The sequence below is a fragment of the Tenebrio molitor genome, chromosome 1 (assembly GCF_963966145.1).
Source record: "Tenebrio molitor chromosome 1, icTenMoli1.1, whole genome shotgun sequence".
NCBI classification, from domain to species: Eukaryota; Metazoa; Arthropoda; class Insecta; order Coleoptera; family Tenebrionidae; genus Tenebrio; species Tenebrio molitor.
This window is the reverse complement of record NC_091046.1, coordinates 45897008-45919104: the sequence shown is the minus strand read 5'-3', so window position 1 is coordinate 45919104 and position 22097 is coordinate 45897008. Positions and strand designations below refer to the sequence as shown.

The window sequence follows — 22097 nt, the reverse complement described above, 5'->3', positions numbered from 1 at the left end:
CCTGCATATTCATAGAGACATAAACTTACTTCCAAACATTCGAGGCCCATTTATGGCTTGGGTAAATAGATAAAAATAAAAAAATGAAGCTAGTAAGTCGTATTTTTATAGTAATTGTTGTACTTACTTTGTAACAGTTCTTCAAAACAAACGACTCGCAACCATTTCTTAGATTTAAAAAAAATATACAGTCATGTTTTTTTGGTACGAATATCTTGTCTTGGTGGCGATGCTTATATTCAGTACTTTGATCGGAATCTATTTTGGTTGTTTCGGGAGTAAACAGTCAACCACCACAGAATATCTATTCGGAGGAAAAAAGATGAAGTTTCTTCCTATTGGACTCTCCATAACAGTGAGGTAAAATCATTTTATACTGTTAACATAACTGAAGAAATATATTAATCGTAAAAATTATCAGTCAATTCTCAGCCATAACACTAATCGGAGTACCATCAGATGTGTACACTTTTGGAGCTTTCTACTGGTTCGTTTGTCTCTGTCAAGTTCTGATATTCTTTTTGGCAGCTGGTGTCTACTACCCTGTATTTTTTAAAGCACAACTGACCACAGTGTACGAGTACTTAGAGAAACGATTCGACAAAAGGACAAGACTGTTGGGTTCATTTCTGTACCTTTTACGAGGGAATCTTCTTCTTCCTGTGTTAATCTACGGTCCAGCTCTAGCTCTCTCAACAGGTATTCCCCACTTTCTCATAATTATCGTGTCAACATGATTTTTCCTCAGTTTCTGGTGCAAAGGTTTCCTTGATAGCTTTCGTAATAAACTTTATTTGTGTGTTTTACACTGCCATCGGAGGTTTCAAGACCGTCGTCTGGACCGACGTTTTGCAACTTGTCGTAATCATGGCATTTACTGTTGTGATCACTTGGATAGGTGTAAAATCAACTGGAGGCTTTTCAACGGTGTGGAACACAGCACTTGCAGGAGGAAGACTTGACATATTTGAGTAAACTTTACAATTCCCTTCAAAAAAATCCCTAAACAATTATTTCTAGTTTCGATTTCGATCCAACCAAAAAAGACAGTTTTTGGTTGTTCATATTTGGTCAGACCCTGCAATTGTTTAATCAGTCTAATCTGTCTCAATCAGCGGTTCAAAAAATTTTAACTTTACCAACATTCCGCGACTGCGTCAAGTGAGTAATTCGACATTCCACAAAATTTTATCTAAAAATCCTATGATAGGTCTCTCTTGTGCCAGTTGATTGGAATGTGTTTGGTATTGACCTCGAGTGTTTTTTTGGGTTTAACCATCTATGCGAGATACGCCGATTGTGACCCTTTATCAAACCATAAAATAACCAAACGTGATGAGATCGTGTCATACTATATTATGGATATTGCTGGAAATATTCCTGGTTTGTCTGGTTTATTCATGGCGGGTATTGTGAGTGCGGCAATAAGGTGAATCTTTCAACAGTTTTCCATCCTAGATACTAACTCTTTTCTTTTCAGTACCATATCGTCGACCTTAAACTCACTCTCTGGAGTTATCTACAAAGATTTTATTAGCCAATTCTCCAAAAGACAATTCACAGAAAAATCCGCAGTTTTTATTTTAAAACTGATTGTCGTCATCGAGGGTGTTCTTTGTACTAGTTTGGTACTATTAATAGAACACTTGGGACAAATTATTCCTTTATGTATCAGTTTATCTGGAATTGTAAATGGACCACTTCTAGGTTTATTTACTTTGGGTGTCCTTTTCCCAAAAGTTAATGCCAAGGTTTTTATTAAACGCCAAATCGTCAATATGTTTTTTTCCCTGAATTTTAGAGCGCTTTGTATGGAGGGATTTTTGGATTAATTTTTATCTCTGCCATAGCAGTACCTGCTTACTATTACAAGTACCACCACTTGTTTGTTTTCCCTACAAAATCATTTTCAGTCGATGGTTGTCAGTTGAACATGGGAATTATGAATAAATCAATCAGTTTATTTGCATCCAATAGTACCACCACTGTTACTTCCGGTACTATCAACACGTTAAATACGTAAACCTCTTGGAAATCTTTCGCCCCAGCATTTATTTATTTTTTATTTTTCAGAAATACTTGGAAACCTTTCTTCTTATTCCGAATATCTTACTACTATTACTGCTTAATTGGTGCTGTTGCGACAATCACAACGGCCTTGATTCTTAACCAAATCATCAACAGAAATGGATCGTCTGCTGAGAGTGTCCTTATTAGCCCAGTATGTCACTTTCTGTTACCAGAAGATGCGGAGCCTGATGCTCAAGCACTGGAAACTTTTATAAAATGTCGTAGAGACGAAGAAAATTAAGAAATCAAGAGTTCATATTTTTATCAGAGATTGTGAAAATAAAATAATTATTTTTGTCAATCGCCTCTTTACTTTGTAATACATACTACGATATATAAAAATTTTCCTTTTCTGTTGCTGTCGGCTCAAAAAAAAATGAACCACTGATGACAAATGTAGATTATGTAAATTGCATCAAAAGAAATCATGTCTAAGATGTTGACATTTTCATGCCTTCTTATTTCATATATCATTTTTTGTGCTCCAACCAAATTGCTTATAGATGGTTTCTCCGACATAATGACTTCAGAAGTTGCGAAATAAATTTTAATATTATGTGTCGATAAAAACGGTAGTATAAATGCAAAAACAGAAAAAAGTACATAATTTCAAACATTTCAAATGTTTAAATATTGATAGTGGCATGAGCTTCGTAGGTATAAAATATTCGAGGCATGGTTGTGGTTCGCGTGTCGTAAATATGTACATAGTAGCTTGTTTTACTTGCTAAGGTAATGACTATTTTTAATTGTTGCCCGATAAGAAAACAAACGATGCTTATATTTAGCTTGTTGATTGGATACAAATTTTGCTAATTCTGAAAGTAAACTGTCAATCACTATCGAAAATGTATCCCGAGGACAAAGGATAACCTTTCTTCCTATTAGACTCTCATAAAGTTTTATACACTGTTAACATAACAGAACAAATGTAGTGATCATAAAAAAATATCAGCCAATTATCAGCGATATCATTCATCGGAATACCATTACATGTCTCTCTTCTGGAGCTTTCTACTGATTTGCTTATTGCTGTCACGTTTTCATGTTCATTTTGGTAGCTCATGTCTTGTATTTTTTAAAACACAACTAACCACAGTGTACAATCAGTTGGCAAAACGATTCAACAAAATGACAAGACCATATTTCTGTATTTTTACACGAAAATATCACTTTTCCTTGATTCATCTACAGTCCAGTTCCAGCTCTATCGTTAGGTATTCTTCACTTTCTCATAATAAACGTGTCATCATCACCTTTCTTCAGTTGTTGGTTGTTGGTTTCCGTGATAGCTTTTGTCACAAGTTTTATTCGATTGTTTTAGGCTACCGTCAGAAACTTGAAGAGTATCTACTGTTGTTACCACTTGCAAAGGGATAAAATCAACTGCAAGCTTCTCACCTGTGTGGGACATAGCACTAGCAACTAGCAAGAGGAAGACTTGATATATCTACTCGTGTTTAAATAAACTTTACAATTCCCGTCCACAAAGACTTAATAATAGTACCACTGGTACTATGTCATGTTAAATACGTAATCTTCTTGAAACTCGTTGCTTCATTCATTATTTATTCGTTACTTTTCAGAAATGGTTGGGAAACCGTTCTTCTTATTTCAAATATCTTACTACTATTACTGTTTGACTGGTGCAATTGAACAATGGAAATATTTCTAGAAAGTGACGAAGTAAATTGAAAAATCGGGATGTTATATTTTTATCAACTGATTTTGTGCAAATATTGCGAAAATAAAATAATTTACATTTCCCGTCTTTCACTCTGTACTTATTATAACAAACTTTCATCCCCTCCCTTCTTGTTACAATCTTATCTACAAAAATGCAAGGTTAATTTACAATTTACAAGTCGTAGCGCAAATTTGTATTATTGTCGAACACCATTGCACACATACTAATTATCTACCTACTTACAACAGGAATTTTACCAACATGACCACCACTTTCTCTTCTTTTAAACTATCTTGGTACGACTACGTTGCATTTGCTGCGATGCTCCTTGTCAGTGCCTCGATTGGAGTATATTTTGGCTTCTTCAAAAGTAGATACAACACAATTCGGGAATATTTGTTGGGAGGGAGAAAAATGAAAATTGTTCCGATTGCGTTATCGATAACTGTCAGGTAAGTTCCTGCTTCAACTAAATGTGATGATCTGGTCTAGTCAATTTACCGGGATAACTCTCATCGGAGTACCTGCTGATGTGTACATCTACGGGGCGACATATTGGCTGGCGTGCTTGTCTTTGGTTTTTGTCGTTCCGTTAATGATCTACGTCTATTTACCCGTATTTTATAATTTGGAACTCACCAGTACGTATGAGTACTTGGAAAAGAGATTCGACAGTAGAACTAAACTGCTGGTTTCCGGTTTCTACATCATGTGTAGCGACATTACACTAGCTTTAATTGCGTATGGACCAGCATTGGTGTTTTCAACAGGTACTAACAGACATTTCGCGTAAAACAAAATTAAATTAACCAGATTGTCACAGCTACTGGAATCGATGTCCAAGTGGTCTCTTTCGTGGTGTGCGGTATTTGCGTCTTCTACACTGCAATTGGAGGACTCAGGACTGTGATTTGGACAGATGTTTTCCAATTTGTTGTCATATTTGGATCCCTAGCTTCTATATTTGTCATCAGTCTCAGTAAACTCGGTGGTTTTGAAACGATATGGATGAAAGCAGTTGATGGAGGACGACTGGACATATTCGAGTACTCCTTTCCAAAATTTTTGTCCACACACCAACTCGTTCTGTTTTCAGTTTTGATTTAGACCCCACAAAACGAGACAGTTTTTGGATTATTATAATCGGCTCCACTATCCAACTATTATGTCAAATTTGTAGTGATCCTACAAGTGTACAAAAATTTTTGGCCGTATCCACATTTAAAGATGCTGCCTGGTGAGTACCTTTTATAACGTACCACCACAAACAGTGATATTGTTCGAATAGGTCTGTCATTTATTTTGGCCTGTCTTTCGCCTTGATCATTACATTTTGCATTCTCATTGGTCTCGGAATCAACGCAAAGTATTCCGACTGCGACCCATTCATCACTAAACAAATTGCACAAGGTGACCAGTTGACTCCATATTATGTGATGGATTTTGCAGAGAATTTTCCAGGGGTTTTTGGTCTCTTCATTGCAGGAATTGTTAGCGCAGCCATGAGGTAAAAAGCTACAGTTGATTTCCAACTCGTATTTCTTTCTAGTACAATTGCAGCATTCTTGAACACCTTGTCTGGTGTCATATACAAGGACTTTCTAAGCAAATTCTTTAAGACAAATATGTCAGTAAGGTCGACCACCAGAATACTGAAACTAATTGTCACGATAAATGGAATAATCTGCATGTGTTTGGTTTTTGTCATCAAGTACATAGAAGGAAGAATTTTTGTTTTATCGATGATGTTGTCGGCCATGCAGCTAGGTCCCACTTTAGGGTTATTTACCCTTGGGATGCTCTTCCCTAGAGCTAACTCCAAGGTGCTGCAGGGTGTTTTAATTTTGAAATATACAATTTTGCAAGTTTGTAGGGTGCATTCTATGGAGCCATAGGTACTTGGATTATCATTTTGTCAATAGTTGTTCCGTCACAGTACTACAAGTCGAAAAAGATATTAACATATCCAACCAAACACTTTTCTACAGATGGTTGCACCAACGAAATTATCTCATTTGCAAATACAACTTTTCAGACATTTTCCAATGGTACCACTGACAGCACCTTGCCCACATCTGAACCATTCTTTTTGTTCAGAATATCTTTTTACTACCACAGTCTAATTGGAGCTTTTACGACGATATTTTTGGGTCTAGTCATTAGTTACATGACAAAGAAGGACGAAGCTCCAGTTGACAAAAGTCTCATAAGTCCTGTTAGTCATTTCTTGTTGTCCGAAGAGCACGAGTCTCAATACCGTGACGTCGAGTCTGCTTTAGAAATTCTTGAAACAAATTCGAAATCCAAAGACGAAAATTAAAATGATTCGATGTAATTTTTTTCAATAAAGGCTCTATTTTTCTTCGTATTATTTTTTTATTGTATTCCAATTTATTCTATGTACATGCATTTTTTGTGAGAAAGGGAATTTGTTTCATGATTATAAGTTTAAAATGAATTCTAATTTCCGTATTTCGGTCTTGCGAAAATGACTTGGGACATAATGACAGTAGTAAAAATGCAAAAAAAGAATAAAGTCATTTCAGATGTTGTTTAAATATTCGTGACAACATGAACTTAAACATTCGAGGACTGATAATGGCGTGTGTGCCGTAATCAGTAGCTTCCCGTCCTTGATAAGGAAATAATTATTAGAGTACGGTAGGAGTATTTTACAGCGCGAGAACTCGGCTTCGCCCCGTGCCCTTTTAGTTTCAGCTCATTAAAATACCTACCGTACGACATTTGTATTATACTTTTCGGCTGTTATAACAATGTTTCCGTATATTTTAATGTAGTTAAATTTAACTCACGTTGGTGAAACCCGCCCTTGTGTGTAAAAATCAAGATACCGTAGCTGTTCAAAATGTGTAAAAATGTCACTTAGTGTTGAGGAGACCAACATTGTATATTATGATACAAGTGTATAAGGAAGCCTTTAAAGCACGTGCGACGAATTTAAAAACACGACGCGATAGCGGAGTGATTTTAACGTCACTAAAATAATTACATTTTTCGTTTTTCACACAATATTAACTTACTACTATCTCATCCATAAAACTGGGAGGTGAATTTTAATTTAAAAGGCAAAAAAGGTCAAATTTTAACATAGCCATAAACCATTGCACAGATACCGTGTATCTACCCACTAGCTACTGAAATATTTCCAAAATGACCACCAATTTTTCTTCTTTTAAAATATCTTGGTACGACTACGTAGCATTTGCTGCGATGCTCCTCGTCAGTGCTTCGATTGGAGTTTATTTTGGCTTCTTCAAAAGTAAATACAACACAACTCGGGAATATTTGTTGGGAGGGAGAAAAATGAAAGTTGTTCCAATTGCGTTATCGATAGCTGTCAGGTAAGTCCCTGCGTCAACTAAATGTGATGATCTGGTCCAGTCAATTTTCCGGAATAACTGTCATCGGAGTACCTGCTGACGTGTACACATACGGGGCAACTTACTGGTTGGTATGTTTGTCTTCAATTTTTGTCGTTCCTTTGACGATCTACATCTATTTACCTGTATTTTATAATTTGGAGCTTACCAGTACGTATGAGTACTTGGAAAGGAGATTCGACAGCAAAACGAAACTGCTGGTTTCCGGTTTCTACATCATATGTACCAACCTGTTTCTAGCTTTAACTGCGTATGGACCAGCTTTAGTGTTTTCAACAGGTACTACTTAACAGATTCTTAGCGTAAACGAAATTTAATTAACTAGACTGTCGTAGCTACTGGAATCGATGTCCAAGTCGTGTCTTTCGTGGTGTGCGGTATTTGCGTCTTCTACACTGCTATTGGAGGACTCAGGACTGTGATTTGGACAGATGTTTTACAATTTGTTGTAGTATTTGGATCTCTAGCTTCTATTTTTGTCATCAGTGTCCGTGAACTGGGTGGTTTTCAAACGATATGGATGAGAGCAGTTGATGGAGGACGACTGGAGATATTCGAGTACCCCTTTTCAATATTTTTGCCCACACACCAACACGTTTTGTTTTCAGTTTTGATTTAAACCCCACCAAACGAGACAGCTTTTGGATTGTTGTAATTGGCACCACTTTCCAACTTTTAGGTCAAATTAGTAGTCATCCTACAAGTGTACAAAAATTCTTGGCCCTACCCACATTTAAAGACGCTGCCTGGTGAGTACTCTTATAACGTACCACCACAAAGGGTCATCTTGTTCAAACAGGTCTGTCGTATTTCTTGCCCTCTCTTTGGCCTTCATCTACACATTTTGCGTTCTTATTGGTCTCGGAATCACCGCAAAGTACTTCGACTGCGACCCATTCATCACCAAACAAATCGCAAGACGTGACCAGTTGACTCCATATTATGTAATGGCTTTTGCAGAGAATTTTCCAGGGGTTTTTGGTCTTTTCATTGCGGGAATGTTTAGCGCAGCCATCAGGTAAAAGGGTGAAGTTGATTTCCAACTCATATTTCCTTCTAGTTCAATTTCAGCAAACTTGAACACCTTGTCTGGTGTCATTTACAAGGACTTTCTAATCAAATACTTGAAGACAAATATGTCAGTAAAGTCGACCACCAGAATATTGAAATTAATTGTCACGGTAGATGGGATAATCTGCATGTGTTTAGTTTTTCTCATCAAGTACATGGAAGGAAGAGTTTTTGTTTTGGCGATGTTGTTGTCAGCCATGAAGCTAGGTCCCACTCTGGGCTTATTCACACTTGGGATGCTCTTTCCTAGAGCTAACTCCAAGGTGCTGCAGAGTGTTTTAATTTTGAAATATACAATGTTGCAAGTTTCTTATTGTAGGGTGCATTCTATGGAGCCATAGGTACTTGGATAATCATTTTGTCAATACTTATTCCGTCACAGTACTACAAGTCTAAAAAGATATTAACATATCCAACTAAACACTTTTCTACAGATGGTTGCACCAACGAAACTATCTCATTTGCAAATACAACTTTTCAGACATTTTCGAATGGTACCACTGACAGCACGTTGCCCACATCTGAACCGTTCTTTTTGTTCAGAATATCTTTTTACTATCAATGTCTAATTGGAGCTTTTACGACGATATTTTTGGGTCTAGTCATTAGTTACATGACAAAGAAGGATAAAGCTCCAGTTGACAAAAGTCTCATAAGTCCTGTTAGTCATTTCTTGTTGCCCGAAGCGCACGAGTCTCAATACCGTGACGTCGAATCTGCTTTAGAAATTCTCGAAACAGATTCGAAATCCAAAGACGAAAATTAACTAATTCGATGTAAACTTTTTCAAATAAAGACTCTTTTCTCTCCGTTTCTTTTTCGTATTTCCCAATTGAACGAATTCAATCCAAATGCACAGGGCCGCCGCGTGTGGGGGTTCAGGTTGTTTACCGCACAAGGGCGGCAAATTAAAGGGGCGGCATTTTGATTGATTTATTTTAGAGCAAAGCCTTAAATACAACAGTTTTAGGGCCAGTTTATAGAAAGAAAATTGTAATGCGCGATTAGTCCATGAATCACAAACTTCGATTGGTTCAATCTGATCACGTGTTCAGTTAATGTCGCATTAAATTACGATTACATTTATTTCGCTTCAGTAAACTGGCCCTTAGAGTTTTAAAAATGGTTCTCAAATCTTTTTTTTAATATCTTCCGGAAGTACACAATAATGGAAAAAAGAATTGAAAAATTTGTCAAAATAGCAAGCAATAGCTTCTTTTTTTTTTTAATTCTGCCACAGCATTTTTGCCAGAGTTTCCTTTTTGGCAACATTACTTTTAACCTGTGACCAAATTAGTTCAATAGTATTCAACCAGTGACACTTGATTATAAAAACCGTAGTCAGTTTTATAAAACTATTTCTTAACAGTTTTTCGTAACAATTTCTTAGGCTTCTGAGAAAAATACAACCATGTTTTTTTGGTACGAATACCTTGCCTTGGTGGTGATGCTTATGTTTAGCACTTTGATCGGCTTGTATTTTGGTTGTTTTGGGAATAAACAATCAACAACTAAAGAATATTTATTCGGAGGACAAAGAATGAAGTTTCTTCCCATTGGGCTATCCATAACTGTGAGGTAAAATCATTTCACCCTGTGAACAAAACTGAAATATATTTATCATAAAAAATTACCAGTCAATTCTCCGTAACACTAATCGGAGTACCATCAGATGTGTACACTTTTGAAGCTTTCTACTGGTTCGTTTGTCTTTGCTACGTTCTCGTCTTTAAAGCACAAGTGTCCACAGTGTACGAGTACTTAGAGAAACGATTCGAAAACAAGACAAGACTATTGTGTTCATTTCTGTATATTTTGCGTGAAAATATTACTCTTCCTCTGTTCATCTACAGTCCAGCTTTAGCTTTATCAACAGGTATTCTTCACTTTCTGATAATAAACGTCTCAACATATCTTTTCTTCAGTTACCGGTGTAAAAGTTTCCGTAACTGCTTTCGCGATAAGTTTCATTTGTGTCTTTTACACTGCCATCGGTGGTTTGAAAACCGTCGTCTGGACAGACGTTTTCCAATTCGTCATAATCATGGCGTCTACTGTTATTGTCACTGGGATAGGTGTAAAATCATCTGGAGGCTTCTCAACTGTGTGGAACACAGCACTTGCAGGAGGAAGACTTGATATATTTGAGTAAACTTTACAATTCCCTTCTAAAAAATACCTAAACAATTATTTTTAGTTTCGATTTCGATCCAACCAAAAGAGACGCGTTTTGGTTGTTCTTATTTGGCCACACCTTCCAACTGTTCAATTACGCTAATTTGTCTCAATCAGCGGTTCAAAAAATTTTAACTTTAACAACATTCCACGACTGCGTCATGTGAGTAATTCGATATTCAACAAAATGTTTACTAAAAGTCTTAAAACAGGTCTCTCTTGTGCCAGTTGATTGGAATGTGTACGATAGTGACCTTGAGTGTTTTTCTGGGTTTAACCATCTATGCAAGATACGCCGATTGTGACCCGTTATCAACCCATAAAATAACCAAAAATGATGAGATCGTGTCGTACTACATTATGGATATTTCTGGAAACATTCCTTGCTTATCTGGTTTGTTTATGGCGGCTATGGTGAGCGCTGCCATAAGGTGATATTGTAAACAGTTCACCTTTCTTTATACTAATTCTTCTCCTTTCAGTACCATTTCGTCGACCTTAAACTCACTCTCTGGAGTTATCTACAAAGATTTTATTAGCCAGTTCACTAGAAGACAATTCACAGAAAAATCCGCAGTTTTTATTTTAAAACTGATTGTAGTCATCGAAGGTGTTCTTTGTACTAGTTTGGTACTATTGATAGAACACTTGGGACAAACTTTTCCTTTAAGTGTTAGTTTATGTGGAATAATAAATGGCCCATTTCTGGGTTTATTTACTTTGGGTGTTCTTTTTCCGAAAGTTAATGCCAAGGTTTTTATTAAACACCACATCGACAATATGTTTTTTTTTCTAAATTTTAGAGTGCTTTCTATGGAGGAATTTGTGGATTAATATTTATCTCTTTCATAGCAGTACCTGCTTACTACTACAAGTACCACCACTTGTTTGTTTACCCTACAAAATCATTTTCAGTCGATGGTTGCCAGTTGAACCTGTCTATTGCGAACACGTCGAATATTTTATTTGGAATTAATAGTACTATTACTTTCGATACTAACGACACGTTAAATAAGTAAACTACATGAAAATCTTTTCTTTCACTCCTACGTTCATTTATTTTCTATTTTTCAGAAGTGCTTCTTATTCCGAATATCTTACTACTATTACTGCTTAATTGGTGCTGTTGCGACAATCACAACGGCCTTGATTATTAACCAAGTGATTAACAGAAATGGATCGTCTGCTGAGCGGGTCCTTATTAGTCCAGTATGTCACTTTTTATTACCAGAAGATGCGGAGCCTAATTCTCAAGCACTGGAAACTTTTATAAAAGGTCGTAGAGATGAAGGCAATTAAAAAATCAAAAGTTCATATTTTTTATCAGATCTCTGTACAAATATTGCGAAAATAAAATAATTATTTTTGGCATTGTCCTCTTTGTTTTAAACCTTTTTCTTTTCTTTTGCTGTCAGCACGAAAAATTTCCGCTGTATTCACATATCCAATTTTTGGATCTAGTTAATAGTTACTTGACAAAGACGGAAGAAGCTGTAGTTGACAAAAGTCTCATAAGTTTTGTTAGTCATTTCTTGTTACCCGAACGGCATGAGTCTCAATACCGTGATGTGAAGTCTGCTTTAAGAATTCTGGAAACAAATTCGAGATCCAAAGACAAAAATAACTAATTCGATGTAAATTTTTCAATAAAGGCTCTTTTTTTCTTCGTGTTATTTTTTCATTCTTTTCCAAATGTGCGAATTTAGCCCACGTGCATTGTTTGTGAGACAACATACAGTCCAATGCAAAAAAAGTAGACAAGAAGTTTTTGGCTGCTTGATCCAGTCTTCCAGTTTTTCGATTTTGCTTGGCAGCTGACTGCGGCTGTATTCTTGGTTGCCTAGCCTAGTGAGAAGAAGTTGTCGCCGTTGTCCGTATTAGAAAAGCTACATTTATACAATAACATTTTGAGGAAAAACAATTACAGGAAACTGTTTTTGTCTACTTTTATTGCATTCGACTGTAATTGATTCACGCTCAGATAATACGTAGTTATTTATGCAACGAGTTTCTGTGTAAATTGGGCTTTTCTAATTGCCCGAAGGACAAGATTAAAACACGAGCGTAGCCAGGGTTTTAAGGCCTCGAGGGCAATTAGAAAATCCCAATTTACCCAGAAACGAGTTGCATACAAAATTTTATTGTTGGAAACGACGTCCCTGAAGCTTCCAAATCTTTTAAAAATAGTTTCGCATTTGCTTTTGACAGTCTTGACAAATTTTTCAATACCTGTCAGAAATGTGACGTTCAAATCGTTAAATGTGTTGTCTAGGGCAACGGTTCGTTATCTGCTCATTTTGCTTTAGGGCAGTTAAGAGGCAGTTTACAAAGGAGAAAAATCAGAATTTATGACAGTTGAAAACAATAAGTTATTTATGCAACGAGGTTCTGTGTAAATTGGGCTTTTCTAATTGCCAGAGGGGCAAGATTAAAACACGACCGTAGCGAGTGTTTAAGGCCCCGAGGGCAATTAGAAAAGCCCAATTTGCACAGAAACGACTTGCATACAAAATTTTATTGCTTGAAACGACGTCCCTGAAGCTTCCAAATCTTTTAAAAATGGTTTCGCATTTGCATTTGACAGTTTTGACAAATTTTTGAAGAAATGTCACTTTGAATGTGTTGTCTAGGGCAACGGTTGGTTATCTGCTATTTTTTTGCTTTAGAGGAGTTAAGAGGCAGTTTACAAAGGAGAAAAATGAGAATTCATGACAGTTGAAAACAATAAAATGAGTTTATGCGGGATTCGATTACATTAACATCCGTGATGTGGGCAGACATTTACTTATTAATTTTTATTAAATGTTAAGGTTTTAAGCCTTAATCGTGCATAAAATAGTACAGAGTCATTATAAATGATTGTCCCATCGTAGTTGGCGTTGAAAGCCCACACAAATTTTGGATGTGCCGCTAGCCTCGCAACGTTAAGGCGGATGTACACGTATCACGTAGCTAAAGCAAGTGACTAAATCAAGTAACTAAATTTAGTTACTTGCATGGTGTAAACAACTTGTTTAGTCAAATTTGCTAAATCAAGTACTTGTGCAAGTACTAAATCAAGCCGCCTTTAGACAAACTAGTAGACAGATTTCCACTACCGTCAGGAGAGCCACCTATCGGCGATACTAGTCTCACTCATGTTATGAAGCTTGCGGCACATTCAACTACGTCAGCAACTCCTACTGCGATGAGACAATCATTTATAATTAATGACCCTGTATATGTACTCGCGCTCAAAATCACACCTCAAGCCATAAAGACCTCTTACGCCCTTAACACAAAAATAACTATTATAAGTTACAACATTTAATTATATTTTATGTATTCCGGATTTGCGAAAAAGCCTTGGGTTGATAATTTTACAGTAGTACAAATGTAAGTACAGAAAAATGTACTTTCAAATTTTGTTTAAAAATTCACTGGTGTGCCGTACTCGATAATGGAATAATTCTTTTTAACTAACTCGATAACAAAATAGATAACAATTAAGCTGTTAAAGTCATTTTTTTAACAAAAAATTGTTGTATTTCATACCAGTTCTTTCAAACAAAGGGTTCGCAACAATTTCCCAGATTTACAAAAAAAATACAGTCATGTTTTCTTGGTACGAATATCTTGTCTTAGTGGCGATGCTTCTATTTAGTACTTTGATCGGAATCTATTTTGGTTGTTTCGGGAGTAAACAGTCAACTACTGCAGAATATTTATTCGGAGGACAAATGATGAAGTTTTTTCCAATTGGACTTTCCATAATTGCGAGGTAAAATCATTTTACACTACTAACAAAAGTGAAGATATATATTTATCATAAAAATTATCAGTCAATTCTCAGCCGTAACACTAATCGGAGTACCATCAGATGTGTACACTTTTGGAGCTTTCTATTGGTTCATTTGTCTCTGTCAAGTTCTGATATTCCTCCTGGCAGCTGGTGTCTTCTACCCTGTATTTTTTAAAGCACAATTGACAACAGTGTATGAGTACTTAGAGAAACGATTCGACAAGAAGACAAGACTCTTGGGTTCATTTCTGTACGTTTTACGCGGGAATATTACTCTTCCTGTGTTCATCTACGGTCCAGCTCTGGCTCTATCAACAGGTATTGTTCACTTTCTGGTAATAAACGTCTCAACATATCTTTTCTTCAGTTACCGGTGTAAAAGTTTCTGTGATTGCTTTCGCGATAAGTTTCATTTGTGTCTTTTACACTGCCATCGGTGGTTTGAAGACCGTAGTCTGGACAGACGTTTTGCAACTTGTCGTAATCATGGCATCTACTGCTGTGATCACTTGGATAGGTGTAAAATCAACTGGAGGCTTCTCAACTGTGTGGGACACAGCACTTGCAGGAGGAAGACTTGATATATTTGAGTAAACTTTACAATTGCATTCAAAAAAATCGTTAAGCAATTATTTCTAGTTTCGATTTCGATCCAACCAAAAAAGATAGTTTTTGGTTGTTCTTAATTGGTGAGACCATACAATTGTTTAATCAAGCTAATCTGTCTCAATCAACGGTTCAAAAAATTTTAACTTTACCAACATTCCGCGACTGCGTCATGTGAGTAATTCGACGTTCAACAAAATTTTATCTAAAACTCCTAAGATAGGTCTCTCTTGTGCCAGTTGATTGGAATGTGTTTGGTAGTGACCTCGAATGTTTTTTTGGGCTTAACCATATATGCGAGGTACGCCGATTGTGACCCTTTATCAACCCATAAAATAACCAAAAATGATGAGATCGTGTCGTACTACATTATGGATATTGCTGGAAACATTCCTGGCTTGTCTGGTTTGTTCATGGCGGCTATTGTGAGTGCAGCTATAAGGTGAAACTTTAAACAGTTCCCCTTCCTAGATACTAACTCATTCCTTTTCAGTACCATATCATCGACCTTAAACTCACTCTCTGGAGTTATCTACAAAGATTTTATTAGCCAATTCTCCAGAAGACAATTCACAGAAAAATCCGCAGTTTTTATTTTAAAACTGATTGTAGTCATCGAAGGTGTTCTTTGTACTAGTTTGGTACTATTAATAGAACACTTGGGACAAATTGTTCCTTTATGTATCAGTTTATCTGGAATAGTAAATGGACCACTTCTAGGTTTATTTACTTTGGGTATCCTTTTCCCAAAAATTAATGCCAAGGTTTTTATTAAAATCCAAATTGTCAATATTTATTTTCCTGAATTTTAGAGCGCTTTCTATGGAGGAATTTGTGGATTAATTTTTATCTCTGTCATAGCAGTACCTGCTTACTATTACAAATACTACCACTTGTTTGTTTACCCTACTAAATCATTTTCAGTCGATGGTTGCCAGTTGAACATGTCTATTGCAAATACATCAATCAGTTTATTTGCATCTAATAGTACCACCACTGTTACTTCCGGTACTATCAACACGTTAAAGACGTAAACTTCTTGGAAATTTATCTTTCACTCCATCGTTTATTTATTTTTTATTTTTCAGAAGTACTTGGAAACCTTTCTTCTTATTCCGAATATCTTACTACTATTACGGATTAATTGGTGCTGTTGCGACAATCACAACTGCCTTGATCATTAACCAAGTGATTAACAGAAATGGATCGTCTGCTGAGCGAGTCCTCATTAGCCCAGTATGTCACTTTCTCTTACCAGAAGATGCGGAACCTGATACTCAAGCACTGGAAACTTTTATAAAAGATCGTAGAGATGAAGGAAATTAAAGAATCAAAAATTCTTATTTTTTATCAGATGTCTGTACAAACATTGCGAAAATAAAATAATTCTTTTTGGCATTCTCCTCGTTTTAAACATTTTTCTTTTCTTTTGCTGTCTGCACGAAAAATTTCCGCTGTATTAACATATCCAACTAAACATTTTTCTACAGATGGTTGCACGAACGGAACCATCATCTCTGCAAATATCATTTTATTGTCGAGAAATTCTCTAATGACACTGGCCGCACGTTGCCCACATCTGAACCGTTCTTTTTGTTCAGAATATCTTTTTACTACAACAGTCTAATTGGGGCTTTCATGATGATATTTTTGGATCTAGTCATTAATTACATGACAAAGAAGGACGAAACTCCAGTTGACGATAGTCACATAAGTCCAGTTAGTCATTTCTTGTTGCCCGAAGCGGACGAGTCTCAATACCGTGACGTCGAGTCTGCTTTAAGAATTTTGGAAGCAGATTCGACATCCAAAGTTATTATTTTATTGTTTTCCAATTGTGCGAATTTAGCCTACATGCGTTATTTGTGAGACAACATACAGTCGAATGCACAAAAAAGCAGACAAGAAGTTTTCGGCTGCTTGGTCGGTCCAGTCTTCCAATTTTTCGATTTTGGTTGGCAGCTGACTGCAGCTGTATTCCTGGTTGCCTAGCCTAGTGAGAAGAAGTTGTCGGTATTAGAAAAACCAGAATATTTTGAGGAAAAACAATCACAGGAAACTGTTTTTGTCTACTTTTTTTGCTTTCGACTGTAATTGATTCACGCTCCGATAAAATGAGTTTATGCACGTTTCGATTACATTATAATTTGACAATTATGCACATAATTTCTGACATAAACGTCTCTTTGTGGCCCACGGGCCACTTTATGCCCGTGGGCTATAAAGATATGTCAAATAAAAATCAAAAATCTTTTTGGTGAAATTCCAAAAAAAAAATGCCACTTCCCTTAAACTACGTAACCCCGAATGGGGATTACTGGATACTGGATACTCGTTTGTCCACTTTCTCAACCTAGTTCATCATTTCGTTTATGAATTTATAACCGATCATTGCAACTGGCAAAATGGCTACGGTTGTTTTCACGGTTCCCAAGGTTACCCACAAAACTAAAAATTTGACGGAAGCACTACGCGAACATCCGTGATGTGGGCAGACATTTATTTATTAATTTTTGTTAAATATTAAGGTTTTAGGCGTTAATCGTGTATAAAATAGTATATGTACTCGGGCTCAAAATCATACCTCAGGTCATAAAGACCCTTCAACATTTAATTATATTTTTTGTTCGACACTGTCAGAATTTGAGAACCTTCTCCTGTGTGAACGGATTTTGATAAATTTGACAACTTGTCAAAACTCGTTAAATAAAGTAAGTACTATTTATGTATTCTGGATTTGCGAAAAAGCCTTGGGTTGATCATTTTACAGTAGTACAATTGTAAATACTGAAAAATATACTTTCAAATGTTGTTTAAATATTCATAGCACCTACATAAACTTACTTCTAAACATTCTAAGCCAGTTTATGACTGATGTGGGTACTCATTAAGGGAGTAATTCTTTTTAACTATCCTGATAACAAAATAGATCACATAAAGCTGTTAAAGTCATATTCTTAACAATCATTGTTGTTTTTCATAACAGTTCTTTCAAACAAAGGCTTCGCAACAATTTTTCAAATTTTCAAAAAACAATACAGTCATGTTTTCTTGGTACGAATATGTTGTCTTGGTGGCGATGCTTATATTCAGTACTTTGATCGGGGTATATTTTGGTTGCTTCGGGAGTAAACAGTCAACCACTACAGAATATTTATTCGGAGGACAAAAGATGAAGTTTCTTCCTATTGGACTCTCCATAACTGTGAGGTAAAATCGTTTTACACTAGTAACAAAAGTGAATAAATATATTTATCATAAAAATTATCAGTCAATTCTCAGCCGTAACACTAATCGGAGTACCATAATTTCACAGTAGTAAAACTCCAAGTACAGACAAATGTCATTTCAAATGTTGTTTAAATATTCATAACACCATATGTTACTTTTAAACATTCGAAGCCCAATTGTGGCTCGTGTGCCGTTATCAGTAGCTTCCGGTTCTTGATAAGAGAATAATCCTTTTTAATTATTCCGATAACAAAATAGAGGAGAATTAGTAATTTTTAGTAATAAGTATTTCGTAACAATTCTTTGAAACAAAACTTCCCAACAACGTCTATCTTCAATAAAGGCTCTTTTTTCTTCATGTTTTTTTGTTTAGTTTTGTAACTGCGCGAATTTAATCTGTAGATCAATTTTTTGTGAGACAAATAAATTGCTTCATTGATGGTTTCTCTGACGTAATGAGTTTAGAACTTACTAAAAACTTTAAAAATATTGTGTGTTTCGGTTTTGCGAAAGTTGCTTGAAGCAGTAAAAATGCAAATGCAGAAAAATGTAATGTCTAATGTTCTTTAAATATTTATAAACTTATTTCTAAACATTTGAGACCTGATAATGGCACGTGTGCCGTATTCAGTATCTTCCCGTACTTGGTAAGGGAATAAATCCTTTTAATTGTTCCGATAACAAAATAGACGACAACTAAGTTGTTAAAATATATTTTTTTAAAGTGATTGTTGTATTTCTTGACAGTTCTTTTTAACAAAAGCTTCGTAACAATTTCTTAGACTTGTGAGAAAAATAGGTACAGTGATGTTTTTTTGGTACGAATATCTTGTCTTGGTGGCGATGCTTATATTTAGTACTTTGATCGGACTATATTTTGGTTGTTTTGGGAGTAAACAGTCAACAACTACAGAATATTTATTCGGAGGAAAAAATATGAAGTTTCTTCCTATTGGAATTTCCATAACTGCGAGGTAAAATCATTTTACACTGCTAACAAAAGTGAAGAAATATATTTATCATAAAAATTATCAGTCAATTCTCAGCCATAACACTAATCGGAGTACCATCAGATGTGTACACTTTTGGAGCTTTCTACTGGTTCGTTTGTCTCTGCTACGTTCCGGTCTTCTTCCTGGCAGCTGTTGTATTCTACCCTGTATTCTTTAAAGCACAAGTGTCCACAGCGTACGAGTACTTAGAGAAACGATTCGACAACAAGGCAAGACTCTTAGGATCATTTCTGTATCTTTTGCGCGAGAATATTACACTTCCACTGTTCATCTACAGTCCAGCTCTAGCTCTATCAACAGGTATTCTTCACTTTCTGATAATAATCGTGTCAACATTTCTTTTCTTTAGTTACCGGTGTAAAGGTTTCCGTGATTGCTATCGCGATAAGTTTAATTTGTATCTTTTACACTGCCATCGGTGGTTTGAAGACCGTCGTCTGGACCGACGTTTTACAATTCGTCATAATCATGGCATCTACTGTTGTGATCACTTGGATAGGTGTAAAATCAACTGGAGGCTTCTCAACGGTGTGGAACACAGCACTTGCAGGAGGAAGACTTGATATATTTGAGTAAACCTTACATTTCTTTTCTAAAAAATACCTAAACAATTATTTCTAGTTTCGATTTCGATCCAACCAAAAAAGACGGTTTTTGGTTGTTCTTATTTGGCCACACTCTACAACTGTTCAATTACGCTAATCTGTCTCAATCAACGGTTCAAAAAATTTTAACTTTATCAACATGCGTCATGTAAGTAATTCGACATTCAATAAAATTTTAACTAAGAGTTTTAAAACAGGTCTCTCTTGTGCGAGGCGATTGGAATGTGTCTGATAGTGACTTCCAGTGTTTTTTTGGGTTTAACCATCTATGCGAGATACGCCGATTGTGACCCTTTATTAAACCATAAAATAACCAAAAATGATGAGCTCGTGTCATACTACGTTATGGATATTGCTGGAAACATTCCTGGCTTGTCTGGTTTGTTTATGGCGGCTATGGTGAGCGCGGCAATAAGGTGATATTCTAAACAGTTGGCTTTTCTATATAGGTACTACATAATTCTTCTATTTTCAGTACAATTTCGTCGTCCTTAAACTCAATCTCTGGAGTTATCTACAAGGATTATATTAGCAAATTCTCCAGAAGACAATTCACAGAAAAATCCGCAGTTTTTATTTTAAAATTGATTGTAGTCATCGAAGGTGTTCTTTCTACTAGTTTGGTACTAATAATAGAACACTTGGGACAAGTTGTTCCTTTAAGTATTAGTTTATCTGGAATGGTAAATGGACCACTCCTAGGTTTATTTACTTTGGGTGTCCTTTTCCCAAAAATTAATGCCAAGGTTTTTATTAAACTCCACTTCGTCAATATGTTTTTTTTTTCTGAATTTTAGAGCGCTTTCTATGGAGGTATTTGTGGATTAATTTGTATCTCTTTCATAGCACTACCTGCTTACTATTACAAGTATCACCACTTGTTTGTTTTCCCTACAAAATCATTTTCAGTCGAGGGTTGCCTGTTGAACCTGTCTATTGCGAACACCTCGAACATTTTATTTGGAGTTAACAGTAGTACCCCTGTTACTTTCGGTACTAACGACACTTTAAATACGTAAATCACTTGAAAATCTTTTCTTTCACTATTATGTTTATTTTTCTTTACTTTTCAGAAGTACTTGGAAACCTTTCTTCTTATTCCGAATATCTTACTACTATTATTGCTTAATTGGTGCTGTTGCGACAATCATAACAGCCTTGATTATTAACCGAGTGGTTAACAGAAATGGATCATCTGCTAAGCGAGTCCTTATTAGCCCAGTATGTCACTTTTTATTACCAGAAGTCGCGGAGCCTGATGCTCAAGCACTGGAAACTTTTATAAAAGCTCGTAAAGACGAAGAAAATTAAAAAATCAAGGGTTTATATTTTTTATAAGATGTCTTTCTACAAACATTGGGAAAATAAAATAATTAAGTACCTATTCTTGTCATTCCCCTAATTGTTTCTTTTCCCTTGCTTTCAGTGAAGAAATGGTTTGGTGTATATTGTGTTGCATATACTACAGTTCAATACAACTTCCCCTCAATGATATAACATATAATGAAAGAAAACTTTGGGTATTATTTTCTCTATTTATTTTCGACAATTAGTCACTAAGACACGATAATATATTCATTACAGCAGCAAAACTCTAACACTGCTACTTAAATTAATGCCCAGAAGACGGAGCTGCTTTGGACACATGATCCACCTGTTCCTCAGGATTATGGGGCCAGAAAGTAGGTCTGTTGATGGGATCCAAAGCCTCATTGGGATACGCATCACGGAAGTCTTCCATAGTCATTTGATCAAATGGAATGAGTGATGTCAGATGAGCTAGCTGCTTCTTAAGTCTGAAACAAAAACTCCATCACACCCTCTCTTAACTCAATTGAGACACATACTCAGCAATCCTCTGATTTGACTCTTCCTTGAACTTTTCAATTTCCACCTTGAGTTCGCGCTCTTGGGAGTCAATCTGCGTACTGACTGTATCAGGAGGGTAGGGAATCTGCAAGGCAGCATATTGCTTCTGGAACTCATCCACCATCCCAGGAACAGGGACAACGCTCTTGTAGTTGGCCCATTTGATTTCAGGGGCCTTCTCCGGGTACTGCAGCACGCTAAAAGCGACAGATCAGCACAACAGAGGGGGTGGTTATGTAAATGTACCTGCGCAGGTATTTGTCCGATCTCGACTTGAAGGCTTGAAATTGGGCGCGCTGGTGTGGGGGCACTCTGTCGGAGAGGGCCATCCAGTTGATGGCGCTTTGGGTGATCCGTTTCGCGGCCATAATTACCAAAAAAAGCTGGTCAAAGGCGCACGGACGTCAGTTGTTGGTTATGTAATTTTTGACAGATGCACAGGGCGACAACCTAACAGCGACACGTCACCAAACGAGTTCAACTGGTTGAATTTTTTAATTAAAACAAGCTCGTCGGTGTTTTTTTTTTCATTCAAAACAATTAATTTTACCTCTTACGTCGATAAACAGCAAGAATAAAATTATCGAG

General features: G+C 36.2%; 6 protein-coding genes and 1 long non-coding RNA gene across 8 annotated transcripts; 6 read left to right on the top strand and 1 right to left on the bottom strand.

Annotated features, from left to right (window-relative positions):
• Positions 1 to 425: 425 nt before the first annotated feature.
• On the top strand, positions 426 to 2334 carry LOC138140494 (uncharacterized). Its single transcript, XR_011162518.1, has 7 exons — positions 426 to 699; positions 749 to 971; positions 1021 to 1161; positions 1211 to 1429; positions 1481 to 1751; positions 1802 to 2019; positions 2074 to 2334. It is a non-coding gene; the product is annotated as an uncharacterized lncRNA (long non-coding RNA).
• Positions 2335 to 3950: 1616 nt separating this feature from the next.
• LOC138141150 (sodium-coupled monocarboxylate transporter 2-like) lies at positions 3951 to 6113 on the top strand. Its single transcript, XM_069061815.1, has 7 exons — positions 3951 to 4209; positions 4250 to 4527; positions 4581 to 4803; positions 4854 to 4994; positions 5046 to 5264; positions 5307 to 5580; positions 5631 to 6113. Exons 1-7 carry the CDS (start codon positions 4019 to 4021, stop codon positions 6075 to 6077), a joined length of 1773 nt encoding a protein of 590 aa, XP_068917916.1. The 5' UTR covers positions 3951 to 4018; the 3' UTR covers positions 6078 to 6113.
• A 775-nt stretch (positions 6114 to 6888) lies between these two features.
• On the top strand, positions 6889 to 9005 carry LOC138140825 (sodium-coupled monocarboxylate transporter 2-like). Its single transcript, XM_069061737.1, has 6 exons — positions 6889 to 7437; positions 7494 to 7716; positions 7767 to 7907; positions 7958 to 8176; positions 8219 to 8492; positions 8549 to 9005. The coding sequence occupies exons 1-6, from the start codon at positions 7146 to 7148 to the stop codon at positions 8993 to 8995; spliced, it is 1596 nt and encodes a 531-aa protein (XP_068917838.1). The 5' UTR covers positions 6889 to 7145; the 3' UTR covers positions 8996 to 9005.
• A 635-nt stretch (positions 9006 to 9640) lies between these two features.
• LOC138132720 (sodium-coupled monocarboxylate transporter 1-like) lies at positions 9641 to 10381 on the top strand. Its single transcript, XM_069050357.1, has 2 exons — positions 9641 to 9807; positions 10195 to 10381. Exons 1-2 carry the CDS (start codon positions 9641 to 9643, stop codon positions 10379 to 10381), a joined length of 354 nt encoding a protein of 117 aa, XP_068906458.1.
• Positions 10382 to 14581: 4200 nt separating this feature from the next.
• On the top strand, positions 14582 to 21035 carry LOC138138480 (sodium-coupled monocarboxylate transporter 2-like). Of its 2 annotated transcripts, XM_069058449.1 has the most exons (6): positions 14582 to 14775; positions 14825 to 14965; positions 19838 to 20056; positions 20116 to 20386; positions 20438 to 20655; positions 20714 to 21035. In XM_069058449.1, exons 1-6 carry the CDS (start codon positions 14672 to 14674, stop codon positions 20949 to 20951), a joined length of 1191 nt encoding a protein of 396 aa, XP_068914550.1. In that variant the 5' UTR covers positions 14582 to 14671; the 3' UTR covers positions 20952 to 21035. The 2 variants fall into 2 exon arrangements, with proteins under 2 accessions (XP_068914550.1, XP_068914556.1); XM_069058455.1 differs by lacking the exons at positions 14582 to 14775; positions 14825 to 14965 and adding an exon at positions 19649 to 19788 and having other exon boundaries at positions 20714 to 21033.
• On the top strand, positions 18687 to 19624 carry LOC138138498 (sodium-coupled monocarboxylate transporter 1-like). The gene is made up of 3 exons (XM_069058481.1): positions 18687 to 18996; positions 19058 to 19335; positions 19385 to 19624. The coding sequence occupies exons 1-3, from the start codon at positions 18830 to 18832 to the stop codon at positions 19609 to 19611; spliced, it is 672 nt and encodes a 223-aa protein (XP_068914582.1). The 5' UTR covers positions 18687 to 18829; the 3' UTR covers positions 19612 to 19624.
• A 126-nt stretch (positions 21036 to 21161) lies between the features above and the next one.
• LOC138138508 (ATP synthase subunit d, mitochondrial-like) lies at positions 21162 to 21982 on the bottom strand. Its single transcript, XM_069058489.1, has 3 exons — positions 21756 to 21982; positions 21488 to 21706; positions 21162 to 21436 (listed from the first exon to the last, which is right to left on the bottom strand). The coding sequence occupies exons 1-3, from the start codon at positions 21875 to 21877 to the stop codon at positions 21253 to 21255; spliced, it is 525 nt and encodes a 174-aa protein (XP_068914590.1). The 5' UTR covers positions 21878 to 21982; the 3' UTR covers positions 21162 to 21252.
• Between the last annotated feature and the right edge of the window lie 115 nt (positions 21983 to 22097).